Source organism: Leptonotus elevatus, chromosome 3, assembly GCF_054856555.1.
Source record: "Leptonotus elevatus isolate MCC_2025b chromosome 3, RoL_Lele_1.0, whole genome shotgun sequence".
In the NCBI taxonomy this organism is placed as follows: domain Eukaryota; kingdom Metazoa; phylum Chordata; class Actinopteri; order Syngnathiformes; family Syngnathidae; genus Leptonotus; species Leptonotus elevatus.
The window spans coordinates 23,710,792-23,728,334 of NC_141241.1; the positions used below are offsets into that span (position 1 = coordinate 23,710,792).

Genomic DNA, 17,543 nt, shown 5'->3' on the forward strand with positions numbered 1-17,543 from the left:
ACCTTACAGAGTTGAATAAAGTGCAACAAGTATAGAAATGGGGGAAATAATTTGTAAGAAATAAATAAAACAAATGGCAACAATGCTGACCATGGTTTTTAATTTATTCCATAACGGGCAAGTTCAATAAGGGGAGGGATCACATACATTGCATTGGGAGCAGGAAGGGGGGGGGGGGGGGGCGCAAACAAGGTAAACATGGAGACGACATATATGCAATTATTCCTCTTTCTTTATAGAACAATTTGTGATTTCCCCCTTCCCAATAGTTTCAATAAATAACTTTCAGATGAAATATGTCCTGCATTATATGTCAATATTGATATTTTTAAATATATATAGCTATCTTCTTTTTGTTATACAGTTGTCCTCTACGTGGCTATTGGAATTATTTATTTTTTAAGACATCTGCATAAATACACACAGAGGATGGTGCTGTACACGTTATGGCCAAACTGCTTTGACTGGTTGCAAGCTTAATTATTTAATGGGTTTATAACCCAAGAGTATTTGAGAGAGAAGAAGGGACTGTCAAGATGATCTGTGCAGTGACAGACTAAACTGGCAAGATGTGAGAAGTGCTGTGAGTAACAACTCTTGTTCCAAACAGAAACTGAGCAGTTCACGTTGGTGACTCCAGACGAGGCATTCCACCAAAGGTCATTCTGCAGAATGTCTCACCACAATGGAACATTCGTAAATGTGCCATGGCCGAATGTTAAATACTTTCCCATTTGGACAGAAAAAAAAATTATGCACAACTTCTGGGAAATTCTTAAAAAAAAAGAAGAAAAAAAAAGATAAATAAATAAAAAAAACACCAACATCAATCTGTTGCAAGAGCAATAAAGATATTACCATCAAATACAGCAATAAAAGTAAAACCATTTATCGTAATAAATAACGCAAGTAGTAAACCACCTGTTACACCCTTGGTGATATGGAAGATTGTATGCCACATGTAAAATTGACACCAGCTCATTTATCCATGAGTCCAACCTCGAGGAAGGGCGAGGTGGACCAGATTAAAGGGAAGCAAACACCTGATGTCCATCATGTCTGAGAGCACCTTGAGAACAAGAGAAAATGTATCCTGGGACAATTACAAGACTCACGGTTTGGTTATGTCTAGGATCCTGCATTCGTGTTAAAGGGGAAGTCAACCCCAAAAACATGTCTTTAGAAAAATATCCTATATGCAGCCCCACTAAAGTCTAAATACGACATTGTGGTTCACATTGAGTTAGTGGAATATGAGTTAGCAAAATCCAGCAGTTTTTAATCAATAGCAAAAGGCGGCCATGTTGCCACTTGCGGTCGAGTGAAAATGACATCACAGTTACTCAGGTAACAACCAATCATAGCACAGCTTAAAGGGATACTTGACTCATTGAGCCATTTTCAGCAGTAAAAAGTTAATAATTTGTCCAGAATGAATTTGAACTATTATTTTTCATGAACAATTAATACCTTTAAAAACAATTTTTTCCACTTGCTGTCGGATGAAGATGACATCACCTGTGTTGAGGAAGTAGGTAACGAGTCTAACAACCAATCATGGCTTAGTTTACTAACCAAACCCAGAAAACAGGTGAGCCATGATTGGTCGTTACCTACTTCCAGAGCACAGTTATGTCATTGTCAGTTGACAGCAAGTGGAAAAATTAGTTTCTAAAGGTATCAATTGCATACAAAAATCAAATTCATTCTGGACAAAATACTAACCCTTTACTGCTGAAAATGGCTCAAAGAGTCAAGTATCCCTTTAAAACAGGTGAGCTGTGATTGGTGGTTGCCTGAGCCCTGAGTAACTATGATGTCATCTTCAGGAGTCATGGCTAAAAACGGCTTCATAACTCATATTCCATAAATGTAATATTAATCAGAATGTCATGTTTAGACTAGTGAGATCACATATCGTCAGGAAATGTTTACAGTTGACTTCCCTTTTAAACTGAATTATTTGACGAGATGGCAGCATTTGTGTTACTGAAACTAGCCCCAGTGTAAAGTATCCCACTATGAGAGCGGTACCGTCTCTAGGAAACAAAGCAAACTATGAGCAAGGTGGTGTTGCGGCCTGAAGGTTGACACAATATGCAGTGGTAACAGGAAAAACCATGGCGGTCAGGTGGTGTCTTTCCTGTGGTGTGTAACAGTCTCCATGGGAATGACAGGGGTGGACATAATAAACATAACTTGTTGTGTTCAAATAAAGCAATAAGCATATACAAAAGTACATCTGAGAAATACATTTGGCAATATCAAGGTATTAAATCATTTGGCAAAGAGGGGGACTAAGCAAACATGATGTGTGCAAGAGTACCAAATTGTCAATCTAAGTGGCTTAGTGACAACATCTCTTTGAAAAGACAAAAAACTATCATGCACTATAAGGAGTAACCAAAAGGCTTCAAAACATCCATAGGCGTCTGTCATAACTTTGTCACAATCACAAAATGTTTAAGACACAACTTCAACCACACACACACCAGCTCTTTCTTGACACCAACTCTGTATAGACCTGAGGAACATTGTGTCACGTCTTCACACTTCCACTGACTGACATATGTCCATCTTCACATTCCTGAATGAAAAATAAAAAGCAAGGAGAAAATATGCTGCTGAGGGTGCAGGAAGTAGTAAAGCACACCAAACCAAGATGATGTGCCTATGCAAACTAGCTTCTTCTACAGTGTTAGCTTCTGAATCCCTGCTAAGTAAACGACTCTCTCTTTCGTAAAGTCAGGGGATGAACGTATGCTGAAATGTTTCACAACATTGTCTTGGAACGGTATTTGTGAAGCTACAGTTGTTCATTTCCACCCAAAAGCAGCACAGCCCCCTGGCATGCAGAGAGGTATCTTCTTTGTAGTCATTGCAATAGTGCGAAAATGCTATTAAACATCCTTTAAGTGGGGGCAGGACACCTGAAGAATGGAAATTATTTGTGAGTTGGTAAGTCAAGCTCTGTCCTTAGTTCTCTGATGAGTGACTACATTCCATCGCATGCACATACTGTGATATGTTGTTTTTTCAGTTTTAGGATGACTGCATCACTTCATTTGGAGTAAACAGTTAGTTGAAGTGGACTACACCATTGAGGACAGAGAGTTCTCCTCAGGACAGTGGATCGGGATAGATGTTCGTAGTGAGTCAATGGCCGGTGGGGCACCCTCACCAGGTGAAAGGTCATTGAGTTCCTCAGATGATGAGAGAGGGAAGGAAGGTGACAAAGAGATGCCAGAAGAGGGGTCAGCAGATCCAGCAAAAGTGCGTGGGGGCTTGGGGACCAGGTTCGGCTCCAATGTTGCCCTGGCCAGAAGCCGTTTGTCATCCGCTTCGTCTCCCAAACACTCCACGTGCCCAAGCGAGCCGCGTCCCGACTCTGACTCCCCATCAGACAGATCCATCGGAGGAGAGTGGCTGCCATCTAGTCTAAATAGAGAATCCAAGTACTGGGCAAATTCCAGCACTGTTCGGCTGGGGTTTCCATTTGATAGCTGGGGCGGCGGAGGGGAAGTTTCCCGCCTTGTTTCCGTGCAAAACTCCCACTGTTCTTTGTCTCCATCCATCGCTCTAGAAGCAATTTGCGGACTGCGGGGCGCGTCGGGAGTGCTACTTGGGCTGTAGACGACTGGCATCTGTTCCACATCAGCGGGAATTTCAGCGTAAACAGGCTCTGCGTTGAAAGGCTGAGGGGAATAATGTCCACTGTAGCGAGGTGTGGCTGGAGAAAGCTGCATGGAGTACTCCGGATTAGATATAGGGTCCAATGGCGTAAAGAAAGGCCCAATCTCGCCCAGGTGTTCTGGTGTGGCCTGGCAGAGGCAGTCAGCTGCCAGTAGTTCAGTGCGAGAACTGAGAGACGGATTCTCTTCAGGAATCGGGGCATCCAAAGGGAACGGGAGGCTACTAAGCATCGGAGAACCTCTAAGTGCAGCAGAGGAGCGCCTGGAATCCAGGCTGTAGACCGATTCGGCGTCTGACAGGCTTTCCATGACCGCCAGTGGAGCTTTGCGGTCCCTAAGCTCCACAGTCAGGCGCTCCCGTGCTCCACGCAACACTACAGGTACTGGAGGAGGAGGACACTCAGAGAAACCATCCAGAGATATTTCAGACTGGGCACAGGAACTAGAGGAGAGGACGAGAAAGGATAGGAGTGACAGGGAAGCGGAACTCACAAGGAGCGATTAGCATGAATAAAATAACAACTACACTAGGGAGGGGATTAAGAAGGGAAAATGGGTGATGGTTTGTGCGTAAACCTTTACAATATGGACAAAGGTCTTGGGACATACCTCTTAATCAAGTAGGGATGGGACAAACCCAATTGACCCTGAATTTCAAATGCTACAGCATAATTAAAGTTAACCTTAAACCTTTCTTGACAATATTTTGTTATATGTGACCTCGCTAGTCTAAACGTGACATTCTGATTAATATTATATTTGTGTAATATGAGTGATGCAGCAAAACCCAGACGTTTTTATCCATCTGAGGGGGCGGCCATTTTGCCACTCGCTGTCGACTGAAGATGACGTCACAGTTGCTCAGGTTTCAATGATTAATCACATCTTACCTGTTTTCTGAAGCCGAGCTGTGGTTGGTTGTTACCTGAGGCCTGAGCAACTATGATGTCATCTTCAGTCGACAGCAAGTGGCAAAATGGCCGCCTGATATCGATACAACTGCTGGATTTTACTGCTTAACTCATTCATAATCCACTAACACAATATTAATCAGACTTGGGGCTGCATAGATTATATTGTCAAGATTATTATTATTTTTACTTCCCCTTTAAGAAAGTTTAAGCCTTTTCTATGCTTCCAACAAAGGCTATTTGAGTGACTATGAAGAACTAGAAGAGATTGTAAACCAGGCCCTCTTACTGACCTCACCTATGATTTTCTAGATCGATAGAAATTCCTACATGCATACAAACTTGATATTTCCATTGTCACTTCCTGTTGGTAAAATAGTAAATTGTCTCAATACTTTTGTCCATATGGCAAGTTTCCATACTTAATATTAAGTAAGCACCAAGAAGAAACACTGACAGGAGAGTGGGAGGTCAACATCCTGTTGGCGGTGGGTACCTCTAAAGCAGGAAAAGTAACATCAACTACTTCTATCAGAACACAGACTTCGGACAGGGACTGAACCAGAGGGGGCGTGGCGAGAACTGAATACTACCGTACGTTGGAACTGCTCTGTGGTGAGACAGTGTGCATGCGTGCATGAGAGAATGGTGCACTTTACAAAGAGTTAGTGAGCACATGCTTTCCTTACCGTAACAATGTTTTTTGTCTTTTTTGTTACCCAAACAAAACAGACAGAAATTACAAGTTTGAGAAAACAAGAATAGAAATTAGTAGCAGTAGTAATGCTGGTTTGAAAATGAGTTATTGTATATGGTTGATTGTCAAAAATGCACACATAGAGGCCGCTTTAGTTTTAGCTATGTTTTTAGCTCCTATTTGTATTTTTACTCCTGTGTGTGTTGTCAGCTGCGAGACCTTTCACAATTATGTTTTGTCAATTGCATTAAAACAATGATCAATGAAATAAAGGAGACATATTTTCCCCCTACAATTTAAAAGGTTGACGTTAATCGGCACCACTGTTAGTAACAGCATTGTGGAAGTGGAAAATGGCTCACTCACAAACATTATATCGAATTTGGCAGAAAACTAGAGATTTACAATGTTTACATTTTCCCAAATCAGCCCTCTTTAGTGTCACAGCAAATGATTTAAATACCGAGTCAACATTCGAATACTTTTGGAGGTACATCTGCTATTTTAGTTCACATATAAAAGGTTGGACCACAACACATCCAAAATGGTGCTCAATACTGACCGAACACTACTATTCCTGCGGTGGTGGCTTGTAGGCACCGGCTGCTGCTGCGCTGTTGCAGATGCAGCCATGAACACACTCTCAGGGTTCAAGTCCACTTCTGTCGGGCTCACCATGATCTTGGCTGCTGACAGCAAAGCCGTTTTTCCTTTGTTGTAGTTCTCCAGGACCTGTCGCAAACACAGAGGTAGGTATACATGTGACTAGGTGGATGGCAGAAATTCTCATCTTGAGCATCAAAATGAAATACTAATGTCAGAGAAAAGGAAGGAGGAACATAGACACACGATGGAAGTGTACAGAAACATTAGTAACACTATTTTTTGAGTAACTAACTGCACTATAGCTACATGACCCGTTAAAATGTATTGTTAAAATTAATTATTCATCTCTTCACAATGAGTCTTGATTAAGTACACAGTTTACAAATGATTGTACAAATGAGTACTAAAAGTAGAATCAGTGTACAATTTACAGTTTAAACAGTTTGTATATACATTATTTCTATATTTAACCGCAGATACTGTAAAACATCTGTCGTGATAGTACATAGTGGTTGAGATAAATGTAAGTGTGAGCTAAAGGTGAGCTTACACCTACTCCAACTGACACTAAACACCCACAGTGGAGTCACGGATGCCTGAGGAAGATTCACACAAGTCCTACAGTATTTGAGGGAACGGCAGTCCATATGATTGCAGTGTATGTAAACAACTGACAAAACAGACAATCACATGAGTACAACAATTACACACACATTTGTGGTTAGCTTTAATGAGTTCAAACACATACTAGAGGCACATTATGCTTAAAAAAAAAAGAAAAAGAGTGGACATGCAAATGTGACAACAAAATAACAAAACATACTGAAAAAGAATGTAAATAAAGGCTTGAATTTGAGATGTTCAGTGAGGAGGTAATATATCAGTCAAGGAGCATGTTTGCAAATAAATACAGAATCATTTTACATTGCTGGGTGTTGCTCATGCAAGACTGCCTCTGCAAGTGATCACCTACAGATATTTGGCAGTTAGAAATATAAAAAAAAGCACAGTGACGGTCTGAAAGCAGACAAAATTAAGGTGACAACTTGATTCATGAATCTGCAATCTGTTATATCTATATACACTTCAATAAATTATATGCACATGACAACAGAATTATCAAACATTCATGCTAGAATAGATCATCCTTTCTTCTGTTTAAAAATGGCTCCCACTGTTTCAAATCAGAAAAACAGGACATCGTGTAATGACTCCGCGGTAGCAGCATAAACAAGAATGATAAATGTGCTTGTTACTCCTAATTTTCAAAATGCTGAGAAATGTTCAGCTCCCTGCAAGGAAAGGAGGAATGTGTCTTGGGGAAAAAAGAGAAGAGGAAGAAGGCGCGGTCAGTGCGGAAGGCATCACCATGGCAGCTTTGTGAACACAGAGAAAATGTGTTAGCGGTAAGAAGTGGGGGAGTTCCATGTCACAGCACTTGAGCAAACGTGCAGAGGCACAGAAAGGAACAAAATGCTGAACGTGGGTTTTGGATCACAAAGGGTGCAAAAAGAAATCCCAATTTAGGTTTACTCTCTCAATTAGCTTGATGTGGTGCACTCATTTCAGTAACTGCTATATAAGAGTCACTTGCTCCCTGGAATGCAGCTAAGATTTTCGACTTCCTCTGGGGATCTTGCCTGGACTTGTTGTTGCCTCCAGCCACAACTTTCTATGTGCAAAAGAGCCACAATGAAGGCTTTTAAAGTCTCACAGAAAGATTTTGATCCCTTCAAACGTAATCTCACTGAGGAATTTCAGTGTTGGAGTTATGAGGGAAAATGGCTTCATTCAAATGATTAGCATTTTTAAATTAATTTGTGTTCCTCTGTATGTGTTGACATGCACTGATAGTTTAAATGATTGTTGCCAGAGTCAAGACAATTCTTAATGCTCAACACAATCATCAACAAAATGCAAAAAAAGGCCGATCATAACATTAAACACCATGCAATCTCTCAACTGCAGACCCCCTCTTGTTGTAAGGTGTTATGTGATGTCCCATCTTTATAGTAGTTCTCTTCTTGGGACTCAATGTGTGATATTTCAGGAGTGGGAATTGCATCCACACAAAGGATGGCGTAAAGTGGGTCTGTTTGGGTTTGTGGGGGAAAGCATACATTGTCTGCAACTGAAAGAGCTGCCGGCTGGGGGTCAGAGGGATTAAGAGCATCCATAAAAGAAGACGAAATGATGGTAGGGAAAGAGAGCAGTTTGCTCTCTGTAAGGGGTGCATTGCAAAAAAGGTATTTATAGGTGGGGGAAGACTTGTCATGGGCAATACTGTTAGCGTGGGATTCTTTATTCGAGGTTATGTGCACAGTGGTGCCATTGGTAGGCTGAAAGACCTCAAGCACCTCCACTTCCAGAGTCCCCTGCTCAGACAGAGGACAACATGGTTCCAGCACCTGCGGACACATCAGAGGTGCTACACTTCAATAGGAGTATACATCTTTATACAGATGCACCATCACCCAAATCAACCGTCACCTCCGCAGGCATGAGGGCAATTCTCAAAGTGGTTTCTTCACATGCAAACATACACTTCAACACCCTTATACCAGAACAACCTGTCCAATATTTCCACAGGACACCATAGAACCAACCAGAAAAGAAGGAAGGGCACCCATGCTTGTGTGAAGAAAATTAAATGATAGGAAAGATAAAGATTAAAGATGGATAATTCACACATTCAATTCAACTGAAACCAGGGACAACACTTATGGGCCATACCAATGAATGGTGAGGTTTGTTTCTCCCTCTGTGATACAGTGTGTTCCTGATTACTATCAATTGATTGCTGGGACATTCCATCTCTAACATTAAATTGTTTAGTTTTTTTATATAAAATATAATTAACTATTTATTTTAAGACATAACCTTATAATGTCTGTTTGCTGTTTACTGCGGTCAGCTATGCATCTTTAACAGAAATTATCCATTTTGAAAATGATTAGATTGAAGTTGGGCTATGTAACAGCATGTGGTATTCAGTTTAAGTTAAGTAAATCAGGCTGTCTTTTTGTACATTCAAAATTTGAACAGTGATAATAATTAGGGCTAGGTATCAATTCAAATTTCCTCAATCGATTCGATTTTGATTCACCAGAGTTCAGTTCAATTAGATTTTTTCCAATCCGATTCGATTCACTTCAATTCAATCTGATATTGGCTACCTACTGAACATCAGTTCTTTTAAAATATAAAGGACACGATTAAAAACTCCACACACATTAAATTCCAAATAAAATTTTGCAAAGGCAATAAACTGATTTAGTTTATGAATGAAAGTAACGTGTGTTATAATCACTTAAGTGCTACACAAACATTGACATCAGCAAAGATGAGATGAAAATATTTTCATTATTCAAATTCAATAATTGTAAATATAAAATACAAATATTCTGAATTGCCTTAAAGTTCCTGGGTGGAGCTAGCATGTTCTCTCCGTGCTTGCGTGGGTTTTCTCCGGGTACTCCGGTTTCCTCCCACATTCCAAAGACATGCGTGGCAGGTTAATTGAACACTCCAAATTGTCCATAGGTGTGATTGTGAGTGTGGATGATTGTTCGGCTCTGTGTGCCCTGTGATTCGCTGGCAACCAGTTCAGGGTGTACTACTGCCCAAAGCCAGCTGGGATAGGCTCCAGTGCCGCCCGCGACCCTTGTGAGGATAAGCGGTTGACAAAATGGATATATGGATGAATTGTCTTAAAGTGCACTAAGTCAGGCCTTTCATAAAAGTATGGAAATATTTTTAAATCCATGTGAACAGTAAATTTCAAGAAAACAGTAAGATATATATTTTAAAAAAGGCCTTTAAAATTGTATTTTTCAATGAATTTATGGTAAAAAGAGATATTAAAATAATTGATTCATGGTTTTATTAATCAATGTCAGGCTCAAAATAGAAAATCAATTGGATATTGATATTTTATTTTTTAAACCCAGCCCTAGTAATAATTAGGGATGTAACGATAACGGCAATGTCGTTATATCACGATATTAAAACTGCCACAATATATCGTCGTCGTCATATCACGATATCAAAAGCAGAACATCTTTTGAAAAAGTCAAGTTGATTTCCATTTGTGCAGTTCTAGCACCCTCTGGTGGCTAGTTTTTTAGTGCAGTTTAATTTCCATACGGCATGTTTTGGCCCTCCTATGTTTACAATCCACGCTATTGGTCAGATGAAGGGGAACGTGATATGCTTGTGAACAGAGCCAATATGTGGAGGAACTCAATATGCGCGTGCATTAGCAAGTATGTGCCTCAATATCAAGTGTTATTTTTATTGTATGATTGTAGGTGGTTTATATGCATTGGTAATTAATAACTAACCTCAAAGTGGTATTTAAATTGCTACATATCATATAAACTCACTTCACTCAAGAATTTGATCATTCTAACAATGACATCCCAGCACCATGTCAGTGAAGCCATAACAATCAGCATGCACTTGACGAAAACAGACCTTGTTTAGACCCTCCATCACCATGAGAGGCATGTGCTCATTAAGCATGGCAGGCGAGATGATGACTTCGTTGAAGGCCTTGTTGTCCCCCCAAAGAGCTGAGTAAGTTGGCTCTTCCTGACCACAGCTACGAGAGAGTGAGATTTTTTTTTATCAATAAGACAAAGTAAACACATTGGTTCATTGATTTACCATCCACCTTATTGTTTTCCCAGCCCATATAGGGGAGGCATTAATAAAGCAAACACTATGAGAGTGTGACAAACTACAGTTTACTTGTGGTGGGGGGGGGGGGGGGGGTGTACATAATAGTAGCAACAAAACAACATCTATTTGTGGCAAAATGTAGAACTATAAATGCAGTAAAGTATGCAGCAAAGGACCAGTAAAAACCTCATACTGTCTTCTTAAATATACGTTGGATTGTCTGGTAAATAACTCGCAGTGGTGGTTTACCACCAGTTTGGAGGAATGGAGTAAAAAAAACGTGGGTGGCCGTAATTCTGACGCAAACTAAAGAAGCATGCGGCTCTGAAGTCAGCCTTCTCACCAGGTCTCTGGCGGGTGGTTGTGCACCACGTGGATGATCCGGCCGGGAGGGTAGAGGGGGGTCGAGGCTGAGAGGGCGATGCTGAGGTCACTGGGGTGGAGCCAAAGGCGACTACTTGGGGGTGCTGCTTGCTGAGGCAGAGGATCTTCCTCCTCCTCAAGTGGAAGCTCCGATTTGGGGATGCATTTGGTGCCTCCCACAATGATCCGCCACTGTAGCAAAAATTAAATAAAAATCATTATCTCAGCTTTGTGGAATACTGTACTGCATTTTTTGGGCTTCTGAACATCACATAGTACGTGAGATAGCAACTCAATGTTACATTTAACATCCCGTAGAAATTATACAAGGAGAGGCGTACCTTTGGCTTATTACTTTTCTGTAGAACTTCGAGCAAATGGCGACGGAAACCCTCCAGTTGAGACAGGCCAAGTCTAAAAGACAAAAGCAACAGATGACTTTGTGACAAGTTCATGATTCGAGGGGGTGCATTTACAATGTATGTGTGAAGGACATACCTCGGTACCAGATCTTTTCCTAACACTACAGAGGTGACAAACTCTTTGGAGTACTCCATGGCGTCCTCACTGGTTGAAAAAAAAAAAGGGGAATAATGCAGGTTGTTAAAACTCATTCACTCACAGCCATTTTCACTAAAGCAACCCACTTCGCTCACAGCTGTTTTACTGGATTTTGACTGATTTTTCAAGGCCAACAGAATATTGTGTTCTATTGCTATAAAAACATGGAACCTACCAAAAGAACGATTAGAGTCTCTTCTTTCATCAGGAAAAAAAGGTTTTGCAGCAATTAGCATTAGAATATAGCGAAATTTCATCATTATTCACATTCCTGTTGCAAACACTGTCAAAAAGAGCGTGTTGCTGCCACCACTGGCCGTATTCCTTTAAGCCACGTCTTCATGTCAGAAGCTGTATCAAAGCCTTATGTATGCTTTTGCATTAAATTTATTTATTATTATTTTTTTTTTTACTTTTAAATACGTTTTTTGGAGTGAAGAACAAAGTATTAAAAACGTATTCGAACGTTTTTGGGTTTGAATGAGTTAAATATAGGAGAAATTGGTTGGACACACTGATCACTCATATCAACTGAATCAAATGTGCTTCAAAAATAACAAGGAGAGACAGACTTTGAGGCTTTTGTGTTTTCACAAGCTTAATGAGAGTAAGGATAATAACTAAACACTTCATAGCTAGGAGGTGAAGAAGTATCATTTGGATTGTCTTGATTCAAGGAAATATATAAAAAAAGAAATCCGTAAAAAAAGAAGAAGAAGCTTTTACATATTCACATTGACTTTCTCATATTACTCGTATAGTGTTTTATTATTTTCAACACATTTGAAGCATGATGTGCTAAAACTCAGCTTCCTATAAGCTAACAGTTTTAGGTAGATATTTGAGACCCAAAGGCAAAAACATTGGAGATGGACCACCAAAAATATCAAAGACTACTCTGGGAGTTAGCATGGCGATGTTGCTATAATCCTGATTGCCAAAAAGCTTGCTTTAAGATGCTAGTTATGCAGTTGCTATAAGACATATTAAGTAATAGTCTGTAAAAGAATGTATTACTTCTCAGTAAGTTAACAAGTTTAGTAAAGTTCCATCCAGATGCTTCGTTCCTTTTGTACAGTATCTTGTTGCTTGACGTCATACCTGCCAAAACATCTGGAGAAACTACCCTTCAATCACAGTTTGTTTATGAGGAGTGGGCTAAAACACCTTGCGCAGAGGTTTCAATGAAAGCTACAAAAATCATATGATTGCAGTTATTACCTTAAAAGATTGCACCTCAAAATATTAAGGGTACCATCATTTTTGTCCAGGCCTGTTTGGAGTATTTTTTTTCTTTTAATAAGTAAATCTGTGAAACCAATTTTAAAAAAGTGATGTCTAATTTTAATTGGTTATTTTCCATAAAAACATTTTTTACTATTATTTTTCTTTCTATGGGTACCAACAATTTCATCCACATGTATGTGCAAAAAACTGGAGGGAGGCAGGGAGGGAGGGAGAGAGAGAGAGAGAGAGAGAGAGAGAGAGAGAGAGAGACAAAGAGAGAGTTGGAGAAAGAGAGTGAAAGAGAAAGAGAGTGAAAGACAGAGAGAGAGAAAGAGAAAGAAAGAGACATACAGAGAGACAGAGACAGAAAGATAAAGATAAAGATAAAGAGGGAGATAAAGAGACAGACAGAGACAGAGAGAGTTATAAATAAATAAACACTTACCTAAGAAGGCCACCAGGTGGGGAGTAAGAGTAGCAGTGAAGTGTGGGATACTGAGGTCTCAGCAGGAAGGAGAGAATAGCAGCAGTACCAGCACCAAGAGAATGGCCTACAATCACTAGTCCATAATGCATGGTGCCCTTGTTCTGTGAGAGATGGCCCGAATCATCACACTGGAACACTGAAAATACTTGTGCAATATTTCAAAATTATTAATTATGTTCGCATTACACTGCAACTATAACCTCAAATACAATACATGTATTAGTATACTGTAGGTCTATTCATCCATTTATCATATTGAGCAGTGGTTCTCAACTGGTGGGTTGCGGGCCCATTTTGGGTGGGTGGCCAACAGCTAGTAAAAAAGTTGCATGATTTGTATATTCTGACTTTCTTGATTCAGCACAGAGGTGAAGCTGCCAAGTTCCCACGCGGAATATGTTAACAAAGGGACAAGAAATGCTAATTCTGTGTGCTCTAACAACTAGTTTATGTTGTAAACATATACAGTGCAACTCAGTGAGAAATATGCTTTTGACAGTAAATTAAAAAATTTGTTTTCTAAAAAGTGTTTAGAAATATTACTGCATGAGTTTTCAGAGGCTATATTTAAAGCTAACATGATATGGTTCTTAACTTCCATTAAAGTGGGTCTCAATTGAGATAGACCGATACGTTTTTTTCAGGGCTGATACTGATACTGATTATTAAGTAGCTAACCGATATTTGGAGGCGATATTCATTTCACTAAAAAGGGAAGATATTGGCATCAAAAATTAAAAAAAATTAAACTCCAGCTATTTTTAAAAGCATTTGTTTATTGAACAACCTTTAGGGTTTGTAAAATATTGGAGTTTAGAAAAAAATCTTAGTCAATTGACATCTTTGTTTTAAATATCTAACAAATACAAACCCAATTCCAATAAAGTTGGGACGCCATACAAATTGTGAATAAAAAGTGAATGCAATTATGTGGAAGTGCCAAATTTGAATATTTTATTCAGAATAGAACATAGAGAACAGGTCAAAAGTTTAAACTGAGAAAATGTATCATTTTAAGGGAAAAACTATGTTGATTTTAAATCCCATGGTGTCAACAAATCTCAAAAAAGTTGGGACAAGACTATTTTCACCACTGTGAGGCATCCCCTCTTCTTCTTAAAACAGTCTGCAATTGTGATTGAGTTTCTCAAGTTCAAAAATAGGAATGCTGCCCCATTCTTGTCTAACACGCGTATCTCTCTAACTGTTCAACAGTCTTGGGCTTTCTTTGTTGCACCTTCCCCTTTATGATGCCAAATGTGCTTTAGAAGTGAAATAAGTGGACTGCAGGCTGGTCATTTCAATACCCGGATCCTTTTCCTACGCAGCCATGATGTTGTAATTGGTGCTGCATGTGGTCTGGCATTATTGTGTTGAGAAATCCAAGATCTTCTCTGAAAGTGATGATGCCTGGATGGGAGCATATGTTGTTCTCAAATCCGAATATACCTTTCTGCATTGATGATGCCTTTCCAGATGTGGAAGCTGCCCAACAACAACAACTTGGGTTGTCCTCTTTAGTCAGTATGATATAGCGCCCCAGTTTTCCACAAAGAACTTGGAATCGTGATTCGTCTGACCACAAAACAGGTTTTCACTTTGCCCCACACCATTTTAAATGACCCCTGGCGCAGAGAAACGCCTGCGCTTCTTGCTCTGCTTTAGAAATGGCTTCTTCTTTGTACTGTCGAGTATTATCTGGCAACGCCGGCTGGCACGGTGGATTGTGTTCACCCACAATGTTTTCTGGAAGTATTGCTGAGCCCTTTCTGTGATTTCCCTTACAATAAGCATTCCTGTTTGCGGTGCAGTGTCGTTCAAGGGCCCGAAGATCACGGGCATCCAGTATGATTTTTCGGCCTTGGCCCTTACACACACAGATTGTTCCAGATTCTCTGAATCTCTGGATGATGTTATGCACTGTAGATGATGATTACTTCAACCTGTTTGCAATTTTTCGCTGGTAAACACCTTTCTGATATTCCTCCACTATCTTTCTGCGCAACATTGGAGGAATTGGTGATTCTCTACCCATCTTCGCTTCTGAGAGACACTGCCACTCCGAGAAGCTCTTTTTATACTCCGATCAAGTGGCCAATGGACCTCATTAGTGCTAACTGGTCTTCCAGCTGTTTTTTTATTTTTTTTTATTTTTTTTTTAAGAAGTGCAATTGACTTAGCCTCTTATTGCTACCTGTCCCAACTTTTTTGAGATTTGTTGGCACCATGAAATTTACAAGTTAGCATACTTTTCCCTTAAAATTATACATTTTCTCAGTTTAAACTTTTGAACTTTCATCTATGATCTATTCTAAGCAAAATATTGAAATTTGGCACTTCCACATAATTGCATTCAGTTTGTATTCACAATTTGTATAGTGTCCCAACTTTTTTGGAATTGGGTTTGTAGTTCAGGGATCTTCCAGGGGCAGTAACATGTCTTCCATAGTCCAAAACTTAACTTAATAGCTCCTTATTGTTTGCTACAGTAAGTAAAGTTTTTTTTAAATTTCAAAATATCAGAAGTATTCAAATTTGACTCATCTTAGTTTTAATTTTAAACAAAAACAGAACGTGCAAAGAGTTCCCTGATTTTTTTCCGCTCTGAACACTTTTTTAAAATGGATCTATTGTCGTCCGTATGATTCTTCAAAATGGCCGATGCTGATATTCATCAGAATGCTGAATAATGGCGCCAATAATCGGCCCATCTAATAATCTGTAATCGAATGCGGGTTCCACTTGAACAACAGTTGAGAACCACTGATCTAGACAATGAGTGTGAATGCGACCACGTACCAAGTCTCTTCCAAAAGCTTGTGACAATATCATTTCCTGCTCCAGTTTCTTCTTAATGTACTCTGCTGAGTAAACCATCCCCTAAGAGAAAAGTGACAGAAGGATTAAATGGTGTGCAACTAAGGACAAGAATTCTGCCGCATTGAGCTCCTATTAAAAGAGAACGACTGTAGTGTCAATGTACGATAGCAAAATCGTTTCTCTCTGACCTTGTGACCGAGCCAGGTCCCATGCTGCTCCTCCACTGGTAAACGCTCCGAATCGCCCGACAAATCAGTCAAGGCATCCTGATGTCACATACGAGAAAGCAGGTCGGAATAAGCAAAGAAAATGTGGCTAAAACTTTTAAAACATTCTGTGCTAAAATAAAAAACTATGGCTTTTATAAAAGTAGAGGTTTGTGAGAGGACTGATCTCTGACGTTTCAATCGCAGCCTAAAATACTACAATACAAGTATTCTTTCAGTCTTATGTAAACAATGGACAGGACATTTATATTCGAGTGCTGCTTTAGGACTAGGCTTGCACAGTGTGGGAGTTTGTGAACATTGCCTTGAACCTCAGTGCAGACGAAGCGATGAGAGAAGATGGGGGCAACACAGGTTTAGTGGTGGCAGAAGTAGAAAATCGTACGGCGCAAAGCTGAAATTCACCTTTAACGATAATGTCCCTCTGATACTGATGACCACCTTCTTCTTTTCATGATCCACTGCCACAAAAAATGGAGTCTCATAAACCTGGATGGAAAATGAACAGAAGACAGCAGGACATACTGTATAAATGGATAATAGGAGAGAATCACAGCAAGGTTAAACTGGGAGGTGAATGTGTCATGTGAGAGGTCAAGTTTTGTTTCATTGGAAGTAGGGATGGGCGAGTACCGATACCAGGTATCATGGTATCAATACTGGTTTTGGCCCGCACTCTTGTGAACATTTTTCGGTCAGGAACTGTCAGAGGAACAAACGTTTTGTTCCGTCTTGTTCGTTTCCTGTCTGTCTCCTTCTGAGGTTACTCTTGTTCATTTCATCACTTCCGGCAGCGCCATTTGGGCGTGCATTACTGAGAATAAGTAAGTACTCTTGTTGTGAGTAATATCGCCTAAATCTGTGGGTCAATGTGTGTTATATATGTTAGTAAATCACGTAACTTCGTCGTGTTTAATTGCCTCTTTTACGTCGAGCTGCGGTGCTAAAAATAGAACGTGCCATTTACGGCCACTTCAGTCAGCGTAATTCTTCTAAGTTAATGTGGACAACACGACAGGAACTTTTAAGGAAATTTTCTTGAAAGTGATCATGCACATGACTAACATTAAAAAAAACAACAACAATCAATATACCATCCCTGACAAATACATCACATGGTAATCATTTAAAACCCTTTTGCCAGATTGACCTTCAGGCTAAAATCTATCAGAAAATATTAGCAGTTACAGTCCGAAATACTTTTTTCCCCCTTGGCGTCTTGAGTTTCAGTTGATGACAATTGCTCAACAAAAAGTGTGACAAAGCACA

General features: G+C 39.8%; 1 protein-coding gene across 2 annotated transcripts in view; it reads right to left on the minus strand.

Moving 5' to 3' along the window:
- Positions 1 to 1,757: 1,757 nt before the first annotated feature.
- The window catches only part of dagla (diacylglycerol lipase, alpha), a 39,634-nt gene continuing 23,848 nt past the window's right edge, over positions 1,758 to 17,543 (minus strand). The window contains exons 11-21 of one of the 2 annotated variants that reach the window (XM_086071043.1): positions 16,680 to 16,763; positions 16,236 to 16,313; positions 16,027 to 16,107; positions 13,186 to 13,328; positions 11,451 to 11,519; positions 11,294 to 11,366; positions 10,933 to 11,144; positions 10,383 to 10,509; positions 5,863 to 6,032; positions 5,293 to 5,310; positions 1,758 to 4,134 (exon numbers count right to left, since the gene is read on the minus strand). In XM_086071043.1, the coding sequence (XP_085927169.1) occupies positions 3,093 to 4,134; positions 5,293 to 5,310; positions 5,863 to 6,032; positions 10,383 to 10,509; positions 10,933 to 11,144; positions 11,294 to 11,366; positions 11,451 to 11,519; positions 13,186 to 13,328; positions 16,027 to 16,107; positions 16,236 to 16,313; positions 16,680 to 16,763 (2,097 nt within the window). In that variant the 3' untranslated portion in view covers positions 1,758 to 3,092. The remainder of the gene's footprint in view (positions 4,135 to 5,292; positions 5,311 to 5,862; positions 6,033 to 10,382; positions 10,510 to 10,932; positions 11,145 to 11,293; positions 11,367 to 11,450; positions 11,520 to 13,185; positions 13,329 to 16,026; positions 16,108 to 16,235; positions 16,314 to 16,679; positions 16,764 to 17,543) is intronic. The other variant, XM_086071044.1, reaches the window with a different exon arrangement.